The following is a 21502-nucleotide window of genomic DNA, read 5'->3' on the forward strand; positions in this document are numbered from 1 at the left end:
TCTTTCTCGGTTTGTTTAGTTTGAGTGTGTTTTTTTCTATTTTGGTATGTAATATTGTGGGCCATTTTTTTTATTCTAGTATTGTAATTTTTTTTTTAGGGTAAGGGAAGACATATCCATGGATGAAAATCATACGACCTCTCTCGGTCAAGCTAGAAGGGTCCGAAGATCCCTCATATTATAGATCGATGCTCTTTTAAGAATGAATAAGTTCCAAAAATGAACATCTAAAAAGACTAAAATCCAAAAGGAACTACAGAAAACTAAAGTACATAAATTTAAAAACTCCCTAACCCTATATTGTCCTAGAACGGAACCACTATCTTGAACATCTTGACACCTAAGACCCTCTTGGTGTGCATCGCAACAATCAACACAGCCATAGAAACTAGGGCTAGCAAATTGGGCCAAAGCAACCGAACTAGCCGAAATTAGAACCGGCCCGAACCGATTTGGGCTGAAAACTCGGCCTACCGACTTTCGGCTCGGCTGAGCGGTACCGATGGCTCGTATTCAGCTCGGCTACGATATGAGATACTGCATACCGTCGGTATACCGTACCGACCGTATACACGTATACATACCGAATTATATACAAAATATATATAACTTTGCAAGAGGTGGGCTTCGAACCCCTCACCTCTTATACACCAACCCAACTCCCAACCACTTGAGCACAAGCTGCTTTTAATATATTATGTACCAACTTTCTATTTATAGTTTCTTAAATGATAGATTAAACAAAACAAAGCTCCTTTCCCTCTCTCTCTCTCTCTCTCTCTCTCTCCCCAGTCTCTTCTATCTTCTCCTTCGACGTTCTTCTTCTTCACAGACGTGTGGCTTTGCTCAAGTTATGCTTCATCTTCTCATCTTTTTTCTTTTTTTTTCTTTCCTCCACAATCCCCATCAAATCAACATCAGATCATCATCAGATCATCCTCATCTAATCAGATCAACATCAGATTCATCATCAGATCATCCTCATCTAATCAGATCAACATCAGATTCATCATCAGATCAACATCAGATTCATCATCAAATCATCCTCATCTAATTAGTAATTACCATATCTTCCATTATCAAATCAACATCGTCATCTGATCATCCTCATCTCCAACATCATGAATCTCGATGGAGGAGGAAGAAAAAAAGTCTCAAAATCATCAGATTTCAGACATGAATCTCCGGATGCAAATCCACTCAAAACTGAACTATGCCAACCGAAATCTTGGCTTGCCGATAGTCGATATACTGACTATGTCGGATCGGCGACGGTTTGAAAATCTTGATACCGACAGAGGTCTGTTCAACAGTGGTTTGGGGAAACATGGATCAGTTTAGTACCGAATCCATCCCTAATAGCAACGCTCTAGGAATAGCTAGACTAAAAGGAGGATATGCCCCTTCCCGTAGAGCCCAAATAACTCCCAACGCAAGTGAGAGAGGAAGAAGGGGAACTGGGCTAGGCCCAGTTCACCAGACTGCAGCTCTGCAACCCAACAAGGTAGAGGCCCAAGTCCACTGCCCAAACCCTTTGTCCACAACACCCAAATTGGGCAGATCTGAATCTGTAGGGAAGCAGCCACCGCTCCAGCGGCCTCTATCGGCCTTCCAGCATCAGGAAAATCGGGAAAGACCTCGCCTTGGGTCGAAGTCGGATAATGAGACACCGCTGTGACAACAAACTACCCGCTTCAACGTCCGATGTGATGCCCGGAAATTTGTATTTATTTTCCGGAACTTAATTTAGTGATTATCAGACAATTTCAGGGCTCGTGGATGGAGCGGAAGTGTTTCGGGCGAATAATTATTCGGGAAGCGTCATTTTAGGGTGGGGCGCAAGGGTTGAATTTTTATTTTGTGGGTATCTCTGAAAACTTTCTTCACGAAAGTCGTAGAGCGTGTCGATACGAGTTCGTGGACATGTGGAACGTGGAAATCGGAGTTCGTATGAGAAACTTATAAGTGATTGAAATTTGAGGAAATTTCTATAAATATAAGAAAATCCAAGATTTTTTCATAAATCCCAAAACTTCCTAAATTTCCATTTTCTTCCCCAAATTCTCTCCGTTCTCTCTCCTCACTCCGTGCAACCCGACAGTGACCCGACCCGGACCCATCTCCTTTTTCCTGCCACTAGCAGCGGCGGACCCGGCTTGGACAGACGTGCCTCAGCCTCCGTCGTCGACCCCTGGTGTTGGTTTCACCGGTGGAGCACCCCAGAAGGAGATCGAAGGCCATAAGTTGTACGATCGGGACCCGACCAGTTTCCGATCTTCGGCGACTTCCCGGCCGATTTCTCCACGGTTCTGGGATCGCCTCTTCCTGCTGATCATCCCCATATAGGCCTTGCATCACAATTTGGAGTGTGGAGCAAAAGATCAAGGTTTGAATAAATCGACGGTTCTGGTCGAATCTGGAATCTGATCAGAGGGCCGAGATTAATTCAACTTCCAGGCTTGATCTAGGACGATCTAGGCCAATGCAGACTTAGCTCCAGGTATGAAAGTTGCTCATCTCTTCATTTTGAACAAGTTTGTAGTTGGTCACTTTGCCATCGGAGGTGGTTTACCGGCGTTGACCGCGGTTGACCCTCCACGGTTGACTTGGCGTTGACCGCCCACTGCCGAAGGCGCGTGGTGGCGCGTCCAGCTTCCTTTTTTGTGTTCTGTTTTCAGTTTATTCATCTACACATCGATACGGTTGTTTTGATATATTATAAGGGTATTTTGGATAAAGTTGATGCATGCTAGAGTTTCGATTATCTTCGGTTTGCAATCCGCGAAGATCCGACCGTTGGATCGTCGTTTGGGTGTGTTATGAATCAATTGCTAAGTTAGGATCGTATTTTGATTTGGTGATTGACGGTTTTGGTTGGGCGGACGGTTGTGATTGTGATTTTGGGCTGTATTGAAGACACAACTGGATTTGAGGTGAGTAAATCTCACGTGGTTCATTTACGAATGGATTTATTTATTACTTGGAATTACTTGTTTAATTGTTAAATTATTTTTGAAACAAATTATTTGTTTTAAAATATATGAACTTGATCGACAACGGTTCATGGGTAAGTTAAAACAATGTTTTGATATATAATGATTTTCGAGAGGAATAATTTATAAAACTATAGTTGGTATTAGTAGTCATTCCTACGTGAATGACTACGTATATATATTTACGTAGAATATATATATTGGATGGTGTGACGTTGGTGAAGTTGTGTTTGAGAGTGTGATTAAATATATTGTAATACCAAAGTGGTGACCAAAGTGGCGATAGTTTATATTGTAATACCAAAGTGGTGACCAAAGTGGCGATAATTGATGTAATTGTATGAGTGTAGCGGTATACAATTCATCATGTGAGTGATTGATGTAATTGGATTAAAAGAGTATTTGGAGTTGATGGGTGATCATTGACTTTAGTGTGAGTTGTGTGACTTCTTCATTTATTTTCCTTTTCCTTCTAATTGTTGAATTTTATGTAATCTCCTGAACTAAGTTATATGCAGGGATTACTGCCTTTTGAATTGTTTGTTTTAATGTAATCTCCTGAACTAAGTTATATACAGGACTTGCTATGATTTGATTGTGTGATTTTAGGTGATCTCCTGAACTAATTTTCTATGCAGGGATTACTAATTGTTTACCTAGAGTGATTGTATGTTTGGTGATGTTTTGTGGGTTAAATGTGGTTGCTTTAATTTATCTCACGAGTTGAGAAATTATAAGCGTAAGTGACGTGAGTCACTTTAATTGAGTTTACTCATATAAAAAGCTTACCGGGTTTGTTTTGTTCAATCCTGGTGCACTATTCTATGGTGTAGCGGTTATTCCTGCAGGTGAGGACCACCAGGGCTGAGTCGAGGGCGTGGAGTGCAGCAGGGTTAGGTTCATAACTTATTTTTGTTAGTGTACTATTGTTTTTGGTATGCTCCCAGCGAGCGTGTGCAGCAGGGTTAGGTTCATAACCTATTTTTGTTAGTGTACTACTGTTTTTGGTATGCTCCTAGCGAGCGTGTGCATTTGTATATCAGTTCTCTTGAGTTTTGTATACACTTGTTGATATGATATTCGACTTAAGTGATTTGTTGTTGCTCAGATTTATTTGAAAAAGTTTCTAAGTATTTTGGGCATTTGGTTAAGTTTTCGCGTTTCGGATTTGAATTTCTTTATTCAAAATTCGGGGCGTGACATCCGAGCCACACACCTTCCGCCCAAAGACGCCAATTCACTCCAAATGGAAATACCATCTTCGCAAGAAAAGCCGCCTCTGCAAGCCTGATGTCGACCACTGCCACCGACCTCAAGCACAGCTCGAAAGAAACCAAAACGGGACTCGTTTCCCGCCAACTCACCACCATCACGCCCGAGATCGAAGTCTCGTCCTCCCTCGTCTAGAAGAACAACGCCAAAGCACCCTGTTACAAATTGAAGCCAAGAGGCGACGCCGCACTGCTTGTGAAACCTAGATTTAGGCTTCGATTTGGCTCCGAATTTTCAGGAGCTCTTTAAGAGAGAAGAGGAATTGACTTGAATCTAGTATTGTATTGATTTTTATTTATTAAAATATTAATATTCTTGCCAAAAAATTTGGAATTCGTGGTATTTGGGATATAATTGGTGGAAAACTAACCTTATTAAATTGGTAGGTCAAAAATGTTAAATATATATTAGAAAAATTTTCAACCATCGATGCTCCCTCAAACTCTCGAAGGTCAATGAATTGAAAGGTAGATCATAAAAAAAAAAAAAAGAATTGAAAGGTAAACAAAAGCATGATGTATGATGTATTTGTTCATGCGTAGAAATTAGCATTAAAGAAATATAAAGCAATGACCAAGATCGAAATTACATCTAACTCAGCAATTGTCACTGTTGCTTACCTTTGTCCAGTAGCTAGTAAGATACAATAATGTAATCCAGTTTTCTTTTCTTTTCTTTTTTAATATCTAGGCGCACTGTTCTACAGGTATTCACTAGCAATGACACCCGCACTTTGCCGCGGGATTTGTTATTGGTAATAGTTTACAATAATGAAAGATATTTGTTATTGGTAATAATTTACAATAATGAAAGATATAATTGAAAATGACTATATTCTTGATCAAACTGATAAAATACCGTATATTACATTAATCGGAATAGTATTTGTGTGAAGAGAGACAAACTGTCCCCAACTAAACTGTTCAGAAAATACTTTCATATAATCTGATTCCTTCAAGCGTTTGATTTTCATCACCACAAACTGTTAATATGCATCCTTTAGGACACTCTCAGGTTCCTATTTTAGCTGTCTAACAGTTACATTCCACGGCATTATCATTATCTCACCTGGAGGCAACTCTCTCTTGAATTCAACTTCCTTAATCTACTACATAGACCATGTCCAAGTATAATGCAATCTTGACCCCTGACAAAGAGTAATTTATAATCACAGGAAAGATAGACTCAAAAAAAGAAATATCAGGACAACTTTTCTCAAGCAGTTATGAAAAATCGAAGTCTCCTATTTAGGACAGCTAAATAAATAAATCTACTCCAGATAATTACTCAAACTAATTAGGATGAACAAAACCTATGAAGCCATCAAAACACGCAAGGCAAGATTGGATCTTTATGGTCAATAGATGATTACACAGATTCGGAAGTAGGAATTTGATCAAAAGGGAAGCACATAAAATAAAAAAAAATAAAAATCAAAGTGTATTGATTCATTAATCATAGTAACTTGATTCAATCTCATGACATCTTTCACCAAAATCTAAACAAACAGTACGACAAACGATCCACAGCAATAAAGGTTCAAAGTTGAAGAGATTTTTAATCAAAAGCCAAAACCTTACAGAATACAGATGGTATTAAAGAAAGAAATCCTTACACACTTCTAAATGCTAGCTGAGGTATTCAAAATATGCTAGCTGTCAGTTATTCCAAGTCTAAACTGGTATCCACATCTATAATGAGCAAAGTGAAGGGACCATATAAAACACTATAGAAATCAAATGTAACTAAACTCGAGCAAACAACGTCAGAACATATAAAAATGACTATTTCAATCATGAACATAAAACTATGGGGCATTTCATTATACACCCAATTTCTAAAAGATCTAATAGAAAAAACTCACCTACTATTTCTTTTCACTTTACACCCAATTATTGCCAACCAGGATAAAATATTAGATTTCATTTGTTGAAGAATTACACACATTGTCATAATTTAAATCTGGCAAACATAAGTCAACTAGCAAAATTAACGTCATCTTTAAATACCTTAATTGTAGATCTTTTTTATTGGTCCCATTATTATCGCAATTTTCATTAAATTCATCATGGTTGCTAGAATTATGGATCTTTTTTTACATAATTTTCTGAATTCAAAGGTTATATAGATTTAAGTGAATGTGATATTTACTTTTCGGTAATTTAAACTTTCTATTTTAAAAGTAACTTCCTGTTTTACTTACAACCTAACTGAAAGGTAGAGGTTTAAAGTTTTTAACCCAACTAATAGATTGTTTTTTTTTTATTACAACCTAAAGATTAGACAGGTATGTTTAGCCAACTTGATTTCTAGAAATCTTCATATCAACCTATTTATTAGAATCATTTTCAACATCAGCCTCTTTTTTAGGTATTCTATCATTGTGAGTTGACCATGTTTATTAGGTTGAAAGTCTCTATAATATATGCGTATACCTATATAATAAAGTACTTGATCATCAGAACACTTTTTCTAGTTAATTTGATTTCAAGTATGTATCTAATATATATAGGAGGTTTCTTTTTGTATGACATAGACACCTCTATATTACAATCTTTTTTTTTTTGTATCATACCTCTTTATTAGGTTTTCTATTATATTATACCTATGATCGTAGAAGATACGACCTTTTTTTAGCTTGAAGGTTTATGGTATTCAAGCCTCACTTACATCTAATTACTCAATAGGTAAATTAGAAATGTAGTAGTTGAGAGTAGAAAGCTATCATGGGATTAATATGACAATATACCTAAAAAGAAGAAGAAAGTTATCCAAGAACAAGATACATACCTTATAATTAAAAATCTTTTGAGAATATAGCTAGAGAGCCACCGAGTGTGAGCCTAGAAGTGAAAACACAATAAAAAAAAAGTTTTTTTCCCATTTCTTGACCCCATCTTGAATCCTTTTCTTTTCTTTAAGAACATTTCTTTAGTCGTTCTGCATAGACACAAGAGAGAAGTATCATACCTGCTTGCCCCCCCCACCCCCCCCCCCCCCCCCCCCCCCCGCCCTTTCTTTCAAGCAAGAAAAACATTTTCTCCCAGTGATTGAATCAAAATCTCTTTTCATCTTTTGAAACAACCCCATCAAGGAAAAGAAAATTGAAAATCTATTCGAAAACAAAATACCTACATATAAGGAAAACAATAATTGAAATTTGTGCTAGAAATGAACTACTATTGTAATGAGCATATATAGAAATATATACTCAAGTCAGTAATCAAAATATAAAGTAAGGAAGAAATTAAGGACGTTCGTAATTGTTTATGATTGATTTTTTAGCTTAATATTTCAAATTCAAATTCAAATGGATGATAAGATTAAGCAAGTTACTTAATTTAACCCTCCATAATCAGAATGGCATATTAGATATATCAAAAGAATGAGAAAAACCATTAATTATAGACATATACTCTATATGGAAGGTTTGCTTATGTAGAGTGGGTGTAAATTGAAAGAAAAATATCTATGGGTTTTTCTCAATAGAAGCTTATATTTTTGGGTTTATATCTAATTTTCTCTAAAAGTAATTCAGTTGCTAATTTGTTTCATTCCAATTAAGATTTGGTTGACAAAAAACACTAATGCTTCTTTTGGTAGCTGGTAATCAAAGTGGTTAATCCCTCAATTTTTTCACAGGTTATAGAGTTTGCTTAAATCACAAAAAGGATTAATGATTCTCTTGATATCACCTTAACTACATATTTAAGCTTATCACTTCTCAATAAAAAGTTAAAAATAAACTTCTAAATCCAAGCACAAAATCATCATTAGCAAATAGCAAGCACAAAATATGAGTTAGAAGGCACGAAAAACAGAACAAACAGTTATAAAAAATGGGAAACATAGAGCTCTCACCTTGAAAACTATATAAATGCAGAATATGATGAGTGATATCTAAGCTGGCTCTCTCTTCTATGATCTAATTACCATCTAAACTGAAATATGTCTATGAAAGACCCTCACGGTAATACAATGTTGATGAAAGGAACTCACCCATTTGCAATAGAGTGGTGCAAAATGGTTTTTGAAAACTAGGCCTTTTTTGAAAACAGAAAGCATAACAGTAAAAACTGTGCCCATAAGCTAGAGAGAGAGAGAGAGAGAGAGAGAGAGAGAGAGAGAGCTGTTGTGTGAACCAAATGGTACAGAGAAGCAGTTTGCCAAACTACCCACGATCAATCAAATGCATAAACTTTGACAACTCGGATTAAACAATCAAACATAATGACTCAAATGAACAAAAATCATCAACCACAGTGATTCCAATACCTAACACACTTCTCAGCCAAAAAAAAAAAAATATATATATATATATATATATAGGATTAATTTCAGTTTACCCCTCTGAGGTTTGGGGGTGTCATCATTTCACCCCCTGTATTTTCAATTTTGAATATTTACCCCCTAAACTTTCCAATTTCAATCAGCCGTGTCCAATTTCTACTATTCCGTCCAAATTGGACGTTAAGTTTGACTTTTGAGGGCTAAAATGATCATTTCAACATAAAAAAAATTAAACAATTAATTTTTTTTTCTTCTGTTTCTTCGCTTTTTTTTTATTATTTTGTCTTCAACCTATACACCACAAGTTATAATAGGTTTATTAAAACAAAAAAAATACTCTAGGTAGTTGAAAGTCGCTAGCTGGTCTACGATATTTGTGACATATCTCCGATAAAGTGAAGAATTTAGGATATATCCCTAATAAAGTGAAGAAATATCTGTAAAAAATAATTTTACATTTTATCTGTAAAAAATGATTTTACACAAATACTTCTTCACTTTATTGGGGATATACAGATATTTACAGATAAAGTGTAAAATCATTTTTTACAGATATTTCTTCACTTTATTGGGGATATATCATAAAATTCTTCAATTTATTGGAGATATATCACAAATATCGTAGACCAAAAATGATTTTACACAGATATTTCTTCACTTTATTGGGGATATACAGATATTTATTTACAGATAAAGTGTAAAATTATTTTTTACAAATATTTCTTCACTTTATTGGGGATATATCCTAAAATTCTTCACTTTATCAAAGATATATCACAAATATTGTAGACCAGCGAGTGGCTTTCAACCACCTAGAGTATTTTTTTTGTTTTTATAAACCTATTATAACTTGTGGTGTATAGGTTGAATACAAAATAAAATAAAATAAATAATTAAAAAAAACAGAAAAAAAAAATTAAAAAACAGAAAGAAAAAAATTTAATTTTTTAATTTTTTTTATGTTGAAATGACCATTTTAGCCCTCAAAAGTCAAATTTAACGTTCAATTTGGACAGAATAGTAAAAATTGGACACAGCTGATTGAAATTGGAAAGTTTAGGGGGTAAAAATTCAAAATTGAAAGTACATGGGGTGAAATGATGACACCCCCAAACCTCAGGGGGGTAAACTGAAATTAATCCATATATATATATATATATATATATAGAGGCCCGATCAGGAGCGGACGTCCGCACTTTCGCTAAAGTGCGGACGTCGATGCAGCAGCGGCTTCCAGGCGGCGACGGCGGCACAGGGATGGCCGGAGGGAGGCCGGAGGCGTCCCAGACCTCTTCTGGGCGGAGTTCAAGGTCGGAGGAGGTCGGGCTTGCCGGTTTCTGGGCAGCCACCTCACCTGCAGTTGCAGGTTTTGTGCAGCACCGCAGAACCGTCGCCGGCGACTCCACCGGACCGCAGACCCCTCCGCACGACCCCCAGCGTCCCTCCGGCAAGCCGCGCCGCGCCGTCGCCGCTCGATTGAGGCCGGAGGAGCGACGTCCGCACTTTTTCTGAGTTGCGGACGTCCGCTCTCGAACGGCTTTCTATATATATATATATATATATATAAACTTTAACAAAAGACGAACAAAACCCAGATAACAAAAGCTCTCAAACCTTGGGATTAAATTTCTCCTCTTGTCCTTTCTTTTCCAGAACCGCAGGAAAAAAAACCCAATCTCTTTATCTCTCGATCGTGGTTGAGTTGGTAGTCTGAAAATTAAATTAAAAAGTATTAATTAAATGAACAATTCACACATAAATCTTTCTGTGATAGTTCATATAGAATGCTTCCTTTTCAAAAGGAAGAAAGTAAAAATGCTGATACACAACCAATTCACTAACTGGAGCTATACTATTTGAAGTCTGACGCTAGAGCCCAATCACAACAAACACAATCTTCAGCTAACCAATTAAACAAAAATACACACAATCAAATACCACACCTATTCTATTTGTTTTCAACCCAATCTTCTCATCATAACTCATAAACTCGAACCACTCACAATGCAAAGCACTGGATAAAAAAAACAACACTGATTATAATAGCCAGAAAACTGGAAGAAAAAAAAAACCAATTCAAGAAAATCAGCTTCGAGTGTGTTGGTACCAAATCGAAATCCCACCAAGCTTTCACAATGGTTGACGTCGATGGAAAAATTTGATCACACAGAACAGCGAAGCTGAAGCTCGATTCGCCTATATTCTGAAAGGATATAACAGATAGCGCACAGGTCTTCTTCTTCCTCACAGCAAAAGACCCCAGTCAAAATAAAAATTCAAAACCGCCGACAACAAAAGACCCAATCAAACCACACAAATACTAACGAAAGCAATAGCAGCAGAAAAGAGAAAGCTTACGAACCTGCACCCACTCAAGCTACAAATTCGACCTTATCAAAACAAAACCAGATACCATCCTCTCGCTTTCTGCTCAAACACGACACGACAATCACTTTTCTTTTTCCTTGTTTTATTTTTGGTCTGACCACAACCCGATAGGGCAAAAACAATTTAAACACAGATATGCAATGGCAAGCCGTAAATCACTAAGAAAAAAAGGGCAAAACCGTCCTTTCAGGAAAACAGTGCTATGAACAGTGCCGCTCTAGGGGCTTTAGTATATGTATAATAATTTTGAACAAGAGTAAAGAGTGGAAACTAGCTAAATATACTGGATGCAATGCGAATTGAGCAAGAGTAAAAAGTGCCACAAGGTAACAAGGTGTTCGGTCATAAAATATGTTTTCAATCTCAAGTGTGCAACAAGGTAGTTCATGATCTGGCTAAGTTTCATCTTGAATGAGAATAAAATAATGCATTGTATATGTTGAAGTCGAAGCGCACGAATTTTAATTTCAAACATAAATTCCAAAGACAATAGCACCTTAACATATAAGGATTTCATTCGTACGTTCAAAAAAACAAGATGACATCTTTGTTTTAATTTATAGAAGATGGTACAATTATTATACATATACTAAAGCCCCTAGAGATTGAAAAGCTTCAGAAACCAATTAATAGGGAAAGGAAATTGGATATTATATATGTACAATAAATAAACATACAAATGAAAAGCTTCAGAAACCAATTAATTAAGCAGAGAAGAATCCATTGGAGGCTTCAACACCAATCTGGCTCCTGGGCTCCTCCTGAACCCACTTCACAAGAAACTCCATCTTTTCTTTTCCAATCTTCTCCTTCAGGGTTTGAGCCAAAACTGAAACACAAGAAGCCAAGTCAGTACTAGCCTCACCAGCTTTTCTTGAGCTCTTCACCCTTCTCTCATACTCTTCAGCAACCAAAATCGCAATATCAGCCATGATAATATATCTGATCTCTCTTTCTCAACTATATGAACTTGCTGTGAACTGGTTTTTCTGTTTCAGAACTGCATCTGGGGACTGGTATTTATAGGATTGCAGAAGGCGGTAGTTAAAAGAAATGGATAAGGGCTATGACAAGGTGGGGCTAACTGGTTTGGATCCTAGTTTATATTATAATGTGGGTGCTGGTTGGTTTGGTGGTTTTGAACATGGCTTTACTGGTTCCTGGTTTCCAACACCGACTTTTTCTTTTGGCTGAGTCGGCTGGTTCCTGGTTTTCATTTGATTGTTTAATACGTAAGTGGAAGCCGCACGCAAGGCTACTTCCTCTATAGGATGAACACTTGTCACGTTTGTATAGCGATTCATAGGATGATGTATCATTAGGGTATTGAAATTGTTTGGAAGAAGAGCATCTTTCCTGTACCATGTCAAATGGAAAATGTCAAATCTACAGTCATGGCTTATTTGATTTTGTTTTCCATATTTGGAGAATGGCATCTTCATATTTTCTTTCTTTTTCATATAGAAAAAAAATCACCAAAAAATTTACAAAAACAATTCTAAACAAGCTGATTTAAATAAAAGGTACAAGACTTTGAAATAGGTAAACAATAAATTAAGTAGAAATGTTTTAAGCAATATTATGACATAAACTAGCTAATTCTATAGAAATGTCTCAATTTGATGAACTCAAAGATGATGCTATTCACTAACCTATTTTCTCTATTCATACACTCTCTTTATTTTTCTATTACTTTAATTTATTTATTTTTTAAATTACCCTAACTACCCTTCTTTGTTTGTGTTATCTCCAGAACATGCAGAACTTTCAGCTTTTCAAGCTGCTCTAGACTATATAATGGAACATGACATGCAATCGTTAGTAGTGGAGACTGACTCTACCAAGGTCCAGCGCCAACTGACTACTGCTGCTATGCCTAACACGTCTACACTAGGAAGGGTGTACGACAACCTGTTGATGTTACTGGAATCACAGCCAAATGTGACTATTGTGCATGCTAGAAGAGATGCCAACAAAGTGGCACACCTGTTAGCCGCTCAAGCTTCTTCTTTTTCTCAAGTTTGTTTCTTTTCATTTCCTCCTCAGTTTCTATCAGCTGCAATTGCAGCTGAACTTTGTTCCCTGTAATTTCTCTAATTTCCAATAAAGGTTGACATCATTCATCTCAAAAACTACCCTCCTTTGTAATTAAATTGTTTTTTTTTTCTTTTTTCTATTTGGCAAGTCAATCATGAATCAAACATCATTATACAATAAATCAATTTTTTTCACATATATAATTGAAGGAAAAATAATACATTCATTAAGTGGAATGACCTATATTATTAGACAAATAATATGTTTCCCAGGTAATTACGTTCATCAACTGAATCAAAATTAGACAAAGAATTCAGATTCAGATTCAGTTTATTTATTTTTTTTATTTTTTTTTATATTCTGGACGACAGTTTTTTCCCCACTCCACCCATGATGTCAGTGAGATTTAAACTCATGACCTCCACAGTGTTAGTTAGGCTAGTTAACCAACAGGTCATGGCTCACTGGCATTTGCAATTTAGATTCAGTTGGATGAACGTAATTACCTGGGAAATATATTCCTTATCTAATAATACATGTCATTCCACTTAATGAACGTATTATTTTTCCTTCATTTATATAGGTAAAAAAAATTGATTTATTGTATAATGATGTTTGATTCATGATTGATTTGCCAAATAGAAAAAAGAAACAATAAAAAGAAACATAATTATAAGGGAGGGTAGTTAGAGTAATTTATATAAAAAAATTGAATTAAAGTAATAGAAAAATAGAAGTGATGTATGAATAGAGAAAATGGGTGTGTGAATAGCACCATCCAACTCAAAAATCAAAATCTTTTGCCAAAATTTGAAAGTCATTGTGAGCCCCGGAAAATTTATCGAGCTTAAATTGAGATCGTTCGACAAGTTATTTATTTACGTTCTCGGTAATTGTCAAAGTGCTCAAGAATATTTTCAGAAATTTTTGTATAGTGAAATCCTCAATTTGAGGATTGAATAATAAAGTACACGACACGATGAGTTCGTGGGAATTTTTGGGGAATTTTTCGGACGCCCGAAGTATTTATAATGAATTTCCGAAGTTTGGGAATTATGGAAATTCATTTAAATAAAAAGAAAATTTCTGTGGTGCGATCGTGGCCTTCCATTTTACCACCGCTTCATCTTAGCCATTGAAATAGATTGAACTCAGGGTTATAAATGCCCTTGATTAGATCAAGGATCAAGATCACGTTCAGAGGCTTCGAGGCCTCTCAACTCGAAACCGAGAGCCAGCGATCCGATTCCCTAACTCGACCGGCGCTCCGCCCTCAAGCAGCCTCCGGCCGGCGCACGAGCACCATCTTCTTCTCCTCGTTGTCGCCGTCACGCAGGTGACCTCAAATCGTCCATGCACCAGACGAGGAAGAAGAACCGACGGTGAGAAGGCCTGACTATTCCTGAGAGTTTCTGCAAATTCTGGCGACCGATTGGGCTATAAAATCTAGAGGCTTGCTGGGTTATTGGCGTCAAAATCCTCAACTCATCAACATTCCAGTTCCAGCAAGGGGTTCTGTAAACCCGAGCTTGTTCAACGTAAACTTTCAAAGGACTCCAATTACCCGAGGAACGGAAGGTTCGTGACTCTCGGAGTATGTGAGAGGAAGCATTAAAATCCAAGTAGGGGATTCGGAAGTCTCCTCGATTAGTGGTTTTACTGTATTACACTTTTTATATAATGATGCATGATAAGTATATGAGGTTTGGTTATGTTAAAATGCAATGTATACTAATCAAATCGTAAGAAATGTGATGGCTTGAGAGCGAAAGGGACACTGATTTCCTTGGGTTCGATTCCCTAAACCTCTGGAAGGTTAGCTTTGCCGGTCGTCCGAGTACCCGTAATCACGGACTCGGTACGTGTGTGTAGCTAGGTAGCGGACGCTCTTGCTACGCTTACCTGGTCATAAACTAATTTGAGGTAAGGTCGTGTAGTGGGTCTATGGGACCAACCATCAGGTAATACTTGGATTTGGCGCCGTATTTGTTTAAGCGTCATGCATCAGTTTTCAAGTTGAAAAACATTATAAGGTTTGTTGTTCCTTTAAATATGTGGTTTAAATATGTTTTTATACTGGGCAACCCAAATATTTGTTTATTGGTTTTAAGTCTAGTTAAGGTAGAGTTCCTATTGAGCAGCGAGGATGAAAGCTCACCCCCTACAACAGTGTGAATGTAGGTACTGTGCACTGGTGATGGGACAAGAGCGGATGGAGCTGGGTGTGCAGAACAAGTCTGGTAAACCATTGTTTGGACTTTATTCTAAATTCTTTTCTCGAACTGCATGTTCCGTGACTTGTTGATAGCCTTGTGTCAAATTTAGTTGAATTCTCATTTCTTGAGATTCGTATATCTCGTGTGAGCCTTCATTTTAAGTTCTGGACGAAGGAAATAAATTCTAGTGATTTAAAGATTTTCACCTCAAAGGTACTTGTAGCTTCCACTGTGTTTTTCAAAAAGTTTGCAAATAAAATGCCTAGCAGTTCTTTAGGATGTAAATCGAGAGTTCGGTTTATATTTTAGAGACTCCCAGCACTGTAACGAGCTTAGGCTGGTGAGATGCAGCTTGGGCTGTTACAGTGATAAACTAGAGACTTGATTGTCGAAGAAGTATTATGAATTCCCAATTGTCAAGAAGGATCTTTTGTGTCACCTTCAACTTCTAAGACCATAGAAAACCACAACTTGGAAATCATCTCTAAGAGCAACCGCTTCTACAATAGGACTTCGAAAGGACCAACCTTTTAAGCAGCAATATGTAAAGGATTCCCATATGCATTTCTAATAACAAAACTAGTTGCAATAGAAGAGATCATGTTTAAGAAAACCGTCAAAATTTATTACGTTCAGCTAAATATGATTAGCCTTCCATTCGCTTGTTCCTATAAAGGGGTTGGTGGTGGTAATGCTTGTAACTCTGATTGAGATTGAATGGAGCCTGGCTTTGTGACCTTGCACTGGAATGTAGCTGGGTTCCTACCACTGTGTTTGGTTGTGGGTGTTGCAGCACACCCCAGCCCCTAGTTCCATGTCAATGTCGTACACATAATTCAACTTTGGAAATAGATAGCGATCCATGTACATATTTATTCTGTACTCGTATTTGTTATTAGAAATTTGGAATAGTCAAAACTTAACTTTGTGAATATATCCCATATAAGTTGATTGATTTGTTAAACCAGCGTCTGTTAGTAACTAAAAATCTAAATTCAAAGTTAGTTTACATCAAAAGTTCGATTCTTCTAATTTGAGTAAATATATATCTTTTAAACAGTAAGTTTTACTTGAGTAATTGTTTCATAATGTGGAAAATGATTCTTGAATAAAAAAATAGGATGGTGCTATTCACATACATATTTTCTCTATTCACACACCTCCTCTATTTTTCTGGTACTTTAATTTAATTTTTTCTAAATTACCCTAACTACCTACCATCTTTTGTAATTATATTTCTTTTTCTTTTTTCTTTTTTCTATTTGACAAGTCAATCATGAATCAAACAGCATTATCCAATAAATCAATTTTTTTCACCTATATAATTGAAGGAAAAATAATACGTTCATTAAGTTGAATGACCTATATTATTAGACAAGGAATATGTTTCCTAGGTAATTACATTCATCAATTGAATCAAAATTGCAAAGTTTGTCCTCAAAATTAGACAAGGAATTTAGATTTAGTTTTTTTTTTCTGGACTACAGTTTTTTCCCCACCCCACCCATGATGTCAGTGAGATTTGAACTCATGACCTCCATGGTGTTAGTTAGGCTAGCTAACCAACATGTCATGGATCACTGGCATTTACAATTTAGATTCAGTTGGATGAACGTAATTAACTAGAAAACATATTCCTTGTCTAATAATACATGTCATTCCACTTAATGAACATATTATTTTTCCTTCATTTATATAGGCGAAAAAAATTGATTTATTGTATAATGATGTTTGATTCATGATTGACTTGCCAAATAGAAGAAAAAAAATTTAAAAATAAAAAGAAACATAATTACAAGGGAGGGTAGTTAGAGTAACTTATATAAAAAAAAATTGAATTAAAGTAATAGAAAAATAGAAGGGGTGTGAATAGAAAAAATGTGTGTGAATGGCACCATCCAACTTAAAAATCAAAATAGATTTTAAAACACGGTTTGTTGGTTCACTTATGGTTCTTAAACAAGAAAATAATACAATAAATGGTAGATGTCACATGTACAAACGTGCCAATCAGTGTGGCAATGTTCTCGTCTTTTTCTACACAATTCGACATAATTCAATCCATCACTGAATTCGGTGGATTTTAAAAGCAGGAAAATGCAGAACTCTCTACACTAAGATAGTAAATATATCACGGAATGTACCCAAAAGAACAAAAAATCACAGAAAGCTCAAGAAAGCTAATAATTAGCTACTCCAGCAGATTCATATCACTTGTCCAAAAGTACAGAGAAAAAAAAATTGATCTCTTAAGAAAAGAATCTGTCATTAATAATTCCAATAACAGAGATGGATACGTGTTCTCTAACAAGGTTATGCCTCTACAACTTTCACAAGACTCCTTTTATTTGAATTGAAAACCTACATCTAAATAAGTAAATATTAGATGACTTCAACTTCACAAGTATCTAAACCCTTTTGAAACATTAACGCATAGGAAGATCGATATGCAAGCAATTCATTTATTGTCAAAACCAACTGCAATCACCAACACTTGCTAACACCAATCTGGGAAAACCATATCCAACTTTGTTCAAGTACATAGTTAAATTGAAATGAATATAGAGATTAATAGAGGTATATAGAAGTTTATCAACAACAATGACATCCTTTTACAACTTGCAGTAGTCTTTTCTTAGCACTTGACAATCCTTTGAACCCTTTGGAAATCCTTCCGTATTCCTTGAATATAAAAGACCTTCAGATGTTGATTCAGTTGAAAATATTTCATCTTCATCAAAACTTCATTCTTTTACAACTTTCTCAAGTCTTCTATTATGACTCAACAGTCCTTTGAACCCTTTGGAAACACTGAAAACTCCTTCCGTAACTCATCCAAGGAATATAAAAGACTTTCAGATGTTGATTCAGTTGAAAATATTTCATCTTCATCAAAACTTCATTCTTTTACAACTTTCTCAAGTCTTCTATTATGACTCGACAGTCCTTTGAACCCTTTGGAAACACTGAAAACTCCTTCCGTAACTCATCCAAGGAATATAAAAGACCTTCAGAATGTAATTCAGTAAAAATATTCATCTTCTTCAAAACTACACCATTCTGTAACAAGTACTTTACCACTTCCATCTCATCTAGCTGTCCTTTGAATTCCCATATCGAGATGCTGGTGAGGTGTGATGAGAGACAAGTAGGAACCAACTCTGGTGGATTGACTGGATTCCATTGATCTCCATATTCTTCACGCCATGTAACACCCTGACAATTGTTATAAAAAAATAATGAGAAACCTATGGGTACAGTAAGAATAGCAAATTTGCATATGTACATAACTGAAAATACAACTCACATCATAGCATAACTCAAGACATTCCAAATTAGGTGATCTCTTCAGCATTTCTATCAGCAATTCCCAGTACTGAGATTCTTGAAGAGCCAGCTCCAATGTGGTCAAATTATTAAAGTTAGGCAGAGAACAAACCTTCATTGGAAATAAAACATGGATCAAACAAATATTCATGAAAATTATAGAGTGGTTTATGCAGAAAATACTCATAAAATCATCGACTGCAAGAATGAAAATATAAGTAGAAGAATAGAGGGGGAAAAAAAAGCTCACAACTACCATGTAAATTACAACGAAATAATGACGAGAACAAAAACTAAGGTAAATAAATTAATAATAGAGGGACAATGGGGATGTATGAGAATCTTCTTTAAAATCAAACTCTTTATTTCTTTATACTTTCATTTACAAGCCAAAACCTCATTGCCATTTGATTTCTTACATTTCTTCAATTTTACTCCATGCATGCCTCACTCCTGTCTACTAAAAAGTGAATGGAATGAATTAGTTTTGATGACCGAAAAGAAGCTAGGCCATAAATACCTCGAAAGAATAAACTGAAAGCAACAGCTCTTGAACACTGGAAATTCCTCCCAATAACTTGATTGCATGGTCAGCAAAAGCAGGGTTATCTTTACATCTGTCATTGAACTCAAGTCTGGCCTGGGCTAGAAAATGTGCCTTCTCCAGAAAGTAATATGTCAAACCATCCATCTTGAGATAAAGGGTTTCCAGCTTTGGGGCATTAATAATGCAACTGGACAGACGATCTTTGCCCTCAATCGAATAAGTGTGCAAATTTACTGATAATTTCTTCAATTCAGGTGTAAATATATTGACACTTAAATTGTCCTGATCTCCAAGGGATGCCAATATAGTCAAATCTTCAAGTACAGGGCAATGAGAAAAGAGATTTTCCATCGATTGCATATCAGGAAAAACAAATGCAGCAGATAGGAACTTGAGACTTGGGAAACACCCTGTCGTAGGAGGAACATAGCTAAAACAACTTTCAAACAGCTTCAAACTCACCAGAGTCTTGCTCAGGAAAAGGCTTTGAGGCATTTTGTATTTAAGTTCCAAGTAATCTTCAACACCAACAAAAAGATTCAGGTCAACAACATTACGCCTGATCGCAGTGCAAATCCAGCCTTCAAAACGAGAGAAATCCTCATCACTGAAATATGAAACCCTGCTTTGCTTTATTCGAAATTTCTGTATGTCTGACGAGGAGCGCAAGGAAAGTGCGTGATCAACAAATGTCACAAAACGATCAGAGGAGATCCAAGTTGGAGGAAAATCTTGGTCGGAGAAGTCTAGATTGCAAACAGAAGTCCATATGTTCTTCCATCTTGCTGACAAAATGGCGGTCCGCACAACATCTATTGTCGGAAGAAACGATAGTATGTGACAAAGAACTCCATCAGGCAATTCACTAATCCTATCAACTCCATGCTGTTGCTTTGACTCCGAAACCATTTCTGCCCTGATGGTATTCCAAAAAAAAAAAAAAATTGTCAAATTCTAACTGCATTTGTAACTTTCACAGCTTAAAAAGATTTTAATGTAAAATTTCAGAGATTCCTAGAGCTTTTTCCTTGAGACTATACATTGGTAAGCAATAGAAACCAACATGAATATAAATAATTTCAAGAGACAAAAAGAAAAAGAAAGACTTGAGCTTTCCCCTTACTGATTCTGCAACTGCTGAGAAACGCACCGTTGTTGTAGAACATTATTATTCTGAGATAAACCAAAATCCCTAAATCTTGACAAACAAAAAAAAAACCTAAATCTAAATCAAGAACATAAAGACCCTACATTTCCAATTTTTCTAAAACTATGAGCGAACCAAATCAGGCAAAACCCCCCCAATTCAAACAGACATTAAACCCCACAAAGCGTGTGGCGCCAAAATTTAAAGGAGTGTGCTTGGAAATTAAACAAGCCCTAACATTTCAAAGCGAGAGAATAAGGAATACCTGGTCAATTTAGGAAGCCTTTGATCCATGGAAGAAGCCCCAAAAGCTTTAACAATGGCGTCTCTGCGAGCAAGAAAGTGAGGGAAGTCCTAACAGTCCCACTTCATTTCTCATTTCTCTCTGCCTCGTACTTTGAGATTGGTTTTGACGACTCGATCTCAGCCTTACAATAAATGGACGGCTTGGATTGTAAGAGTATCCAAGTACAAATAACAGATTTTCTCTACAAAGCGTTTTTAGTTTTTTTACCCTTCAAAGCAGAAAGATACAGTTCTGTTTTCAATAAAAAGTTCTAACAAGAGACGGGCGGTGGGCTCCTGGTTGTAGTGGACTATTCAGGGATGTGTGGATATTACTTTTCTAATCTCTGTTAGCTTTACGATAAAAATGTCATGTTTCTCATCCATGCAAGGGTCAGATGTAACGTGAAGAACAACCCTGATTAGGAAGATAGCAACACAACAACAAAATATGGATGCCCCGCTATTATGTGGTATGATGTTTTGCTTTGCTAGTACTAATCACACCTCAACCCATGAACTGTTGAGAACTGAGGATTCACCTAGTTGTGGTTATCTTCTGCAGCAGATTCACTAGTTTCTCATGTCTGCACTAAGACCTTGGTATAAAAAGAAACATCTAAAATGTCACCAGGACTCGTTTTAACGAAGTAACGTGCATTTGGTTTTGGTCATTTTGCGAATGGCATGATACCACAAGTTTGGGTTTCTCAAATGTCGGAGGACCATTCCTCTTTATATCCAATTATCCATCCATATGTAGTGACACTGAATGAGAGCATGTCTTATTCTGAGATCCTCGAACACAAAGTGCTTTGTGCCTTCCAGAGGGGGTTATAAATGGATCATATTGAAACGCGCTGTCAATTTTGGTTTTGTTCCCCTGACTAATGACATTGTCTGGCTTCAGATTGGTGGTGAATACAAGGAGGGCACTGCTCCAAATTGCAGTGATACACAACATTCCATCAGACTTCATATTACAGTTTACTGGAAAACA

General features: G+C 36.3%; 1 protein-coding gene and 1 long non-coding RNA gene across 3 annotated transcripts; both read right to left on the reverse strand.

The window, feature by feature from the left end:
- Positions 1-4850: 4850 nt before the first annotated feature.
- LOC112187632 lies at positions 4851-11638 on the reverse strand. Its single transcript, XR_005807587.1, has 4 exons — positions 10918-11638; positions 10663-10751; positions 10170-10241; positions 4851-5412 (listed from the first exon to the last, which is right to left on the reverse strand). It is a non-coding gene; the product is annotated as an uncharacterized LOC112187632 (long non-coding RNA).
- Positions 11639-17630: 5992 nt separating this feature from the next.
- LOC112186410 (F-box/FBD/LRR-repeat protein At2g26030) lies at positions 17631-21386 on the reverse strand. Of its 2 annotated transcripts, XR_002930781.2 has the most exons (5): positions 20483-21386; positions 19044-19986; positions 18504-18635; positions 18050-18412; positions 17631-17894 (listed from the first exon to the last, which is right to left on the reverse strand). XR_002930781.2 is itself a non-coding variant. In XM_024324840.2 (4 exons), the coding sequence occupies exons 1-4, from the start codon at positions 20509-20511 to the stop codon at positions 18104-18106; spliced, it is 1413 nt and encodes a 470-aa protein (XP_024180608.1). In that variant the 5' UTR covers positions 20512-21386; the 3' UTR covers positions 17631-18103. The 2 variants fall into 2 exon arrangements, 1 of the variants encoding a protein (XP_024180608.1); XM_024324840.2 differs by having other exon boundaries at positions 17631-18412.
- Positions 21387-21502: the final 116 nt, after the last annotated feature.

Source organism: Rosa chinensis, chromosome 2 (genome assembly GCF_002994745.2).
Source record: "Rosa chinensis cultivar Old Blush chromosome 2, RchiOBHm-V2, whole genome shotgun sequence".
NCBI lineage: Eukaryota > Viridiplantae > Streptophyta > Magnoliopsida > Rosales > Rosaceae > Rosa > Rosa chinensis.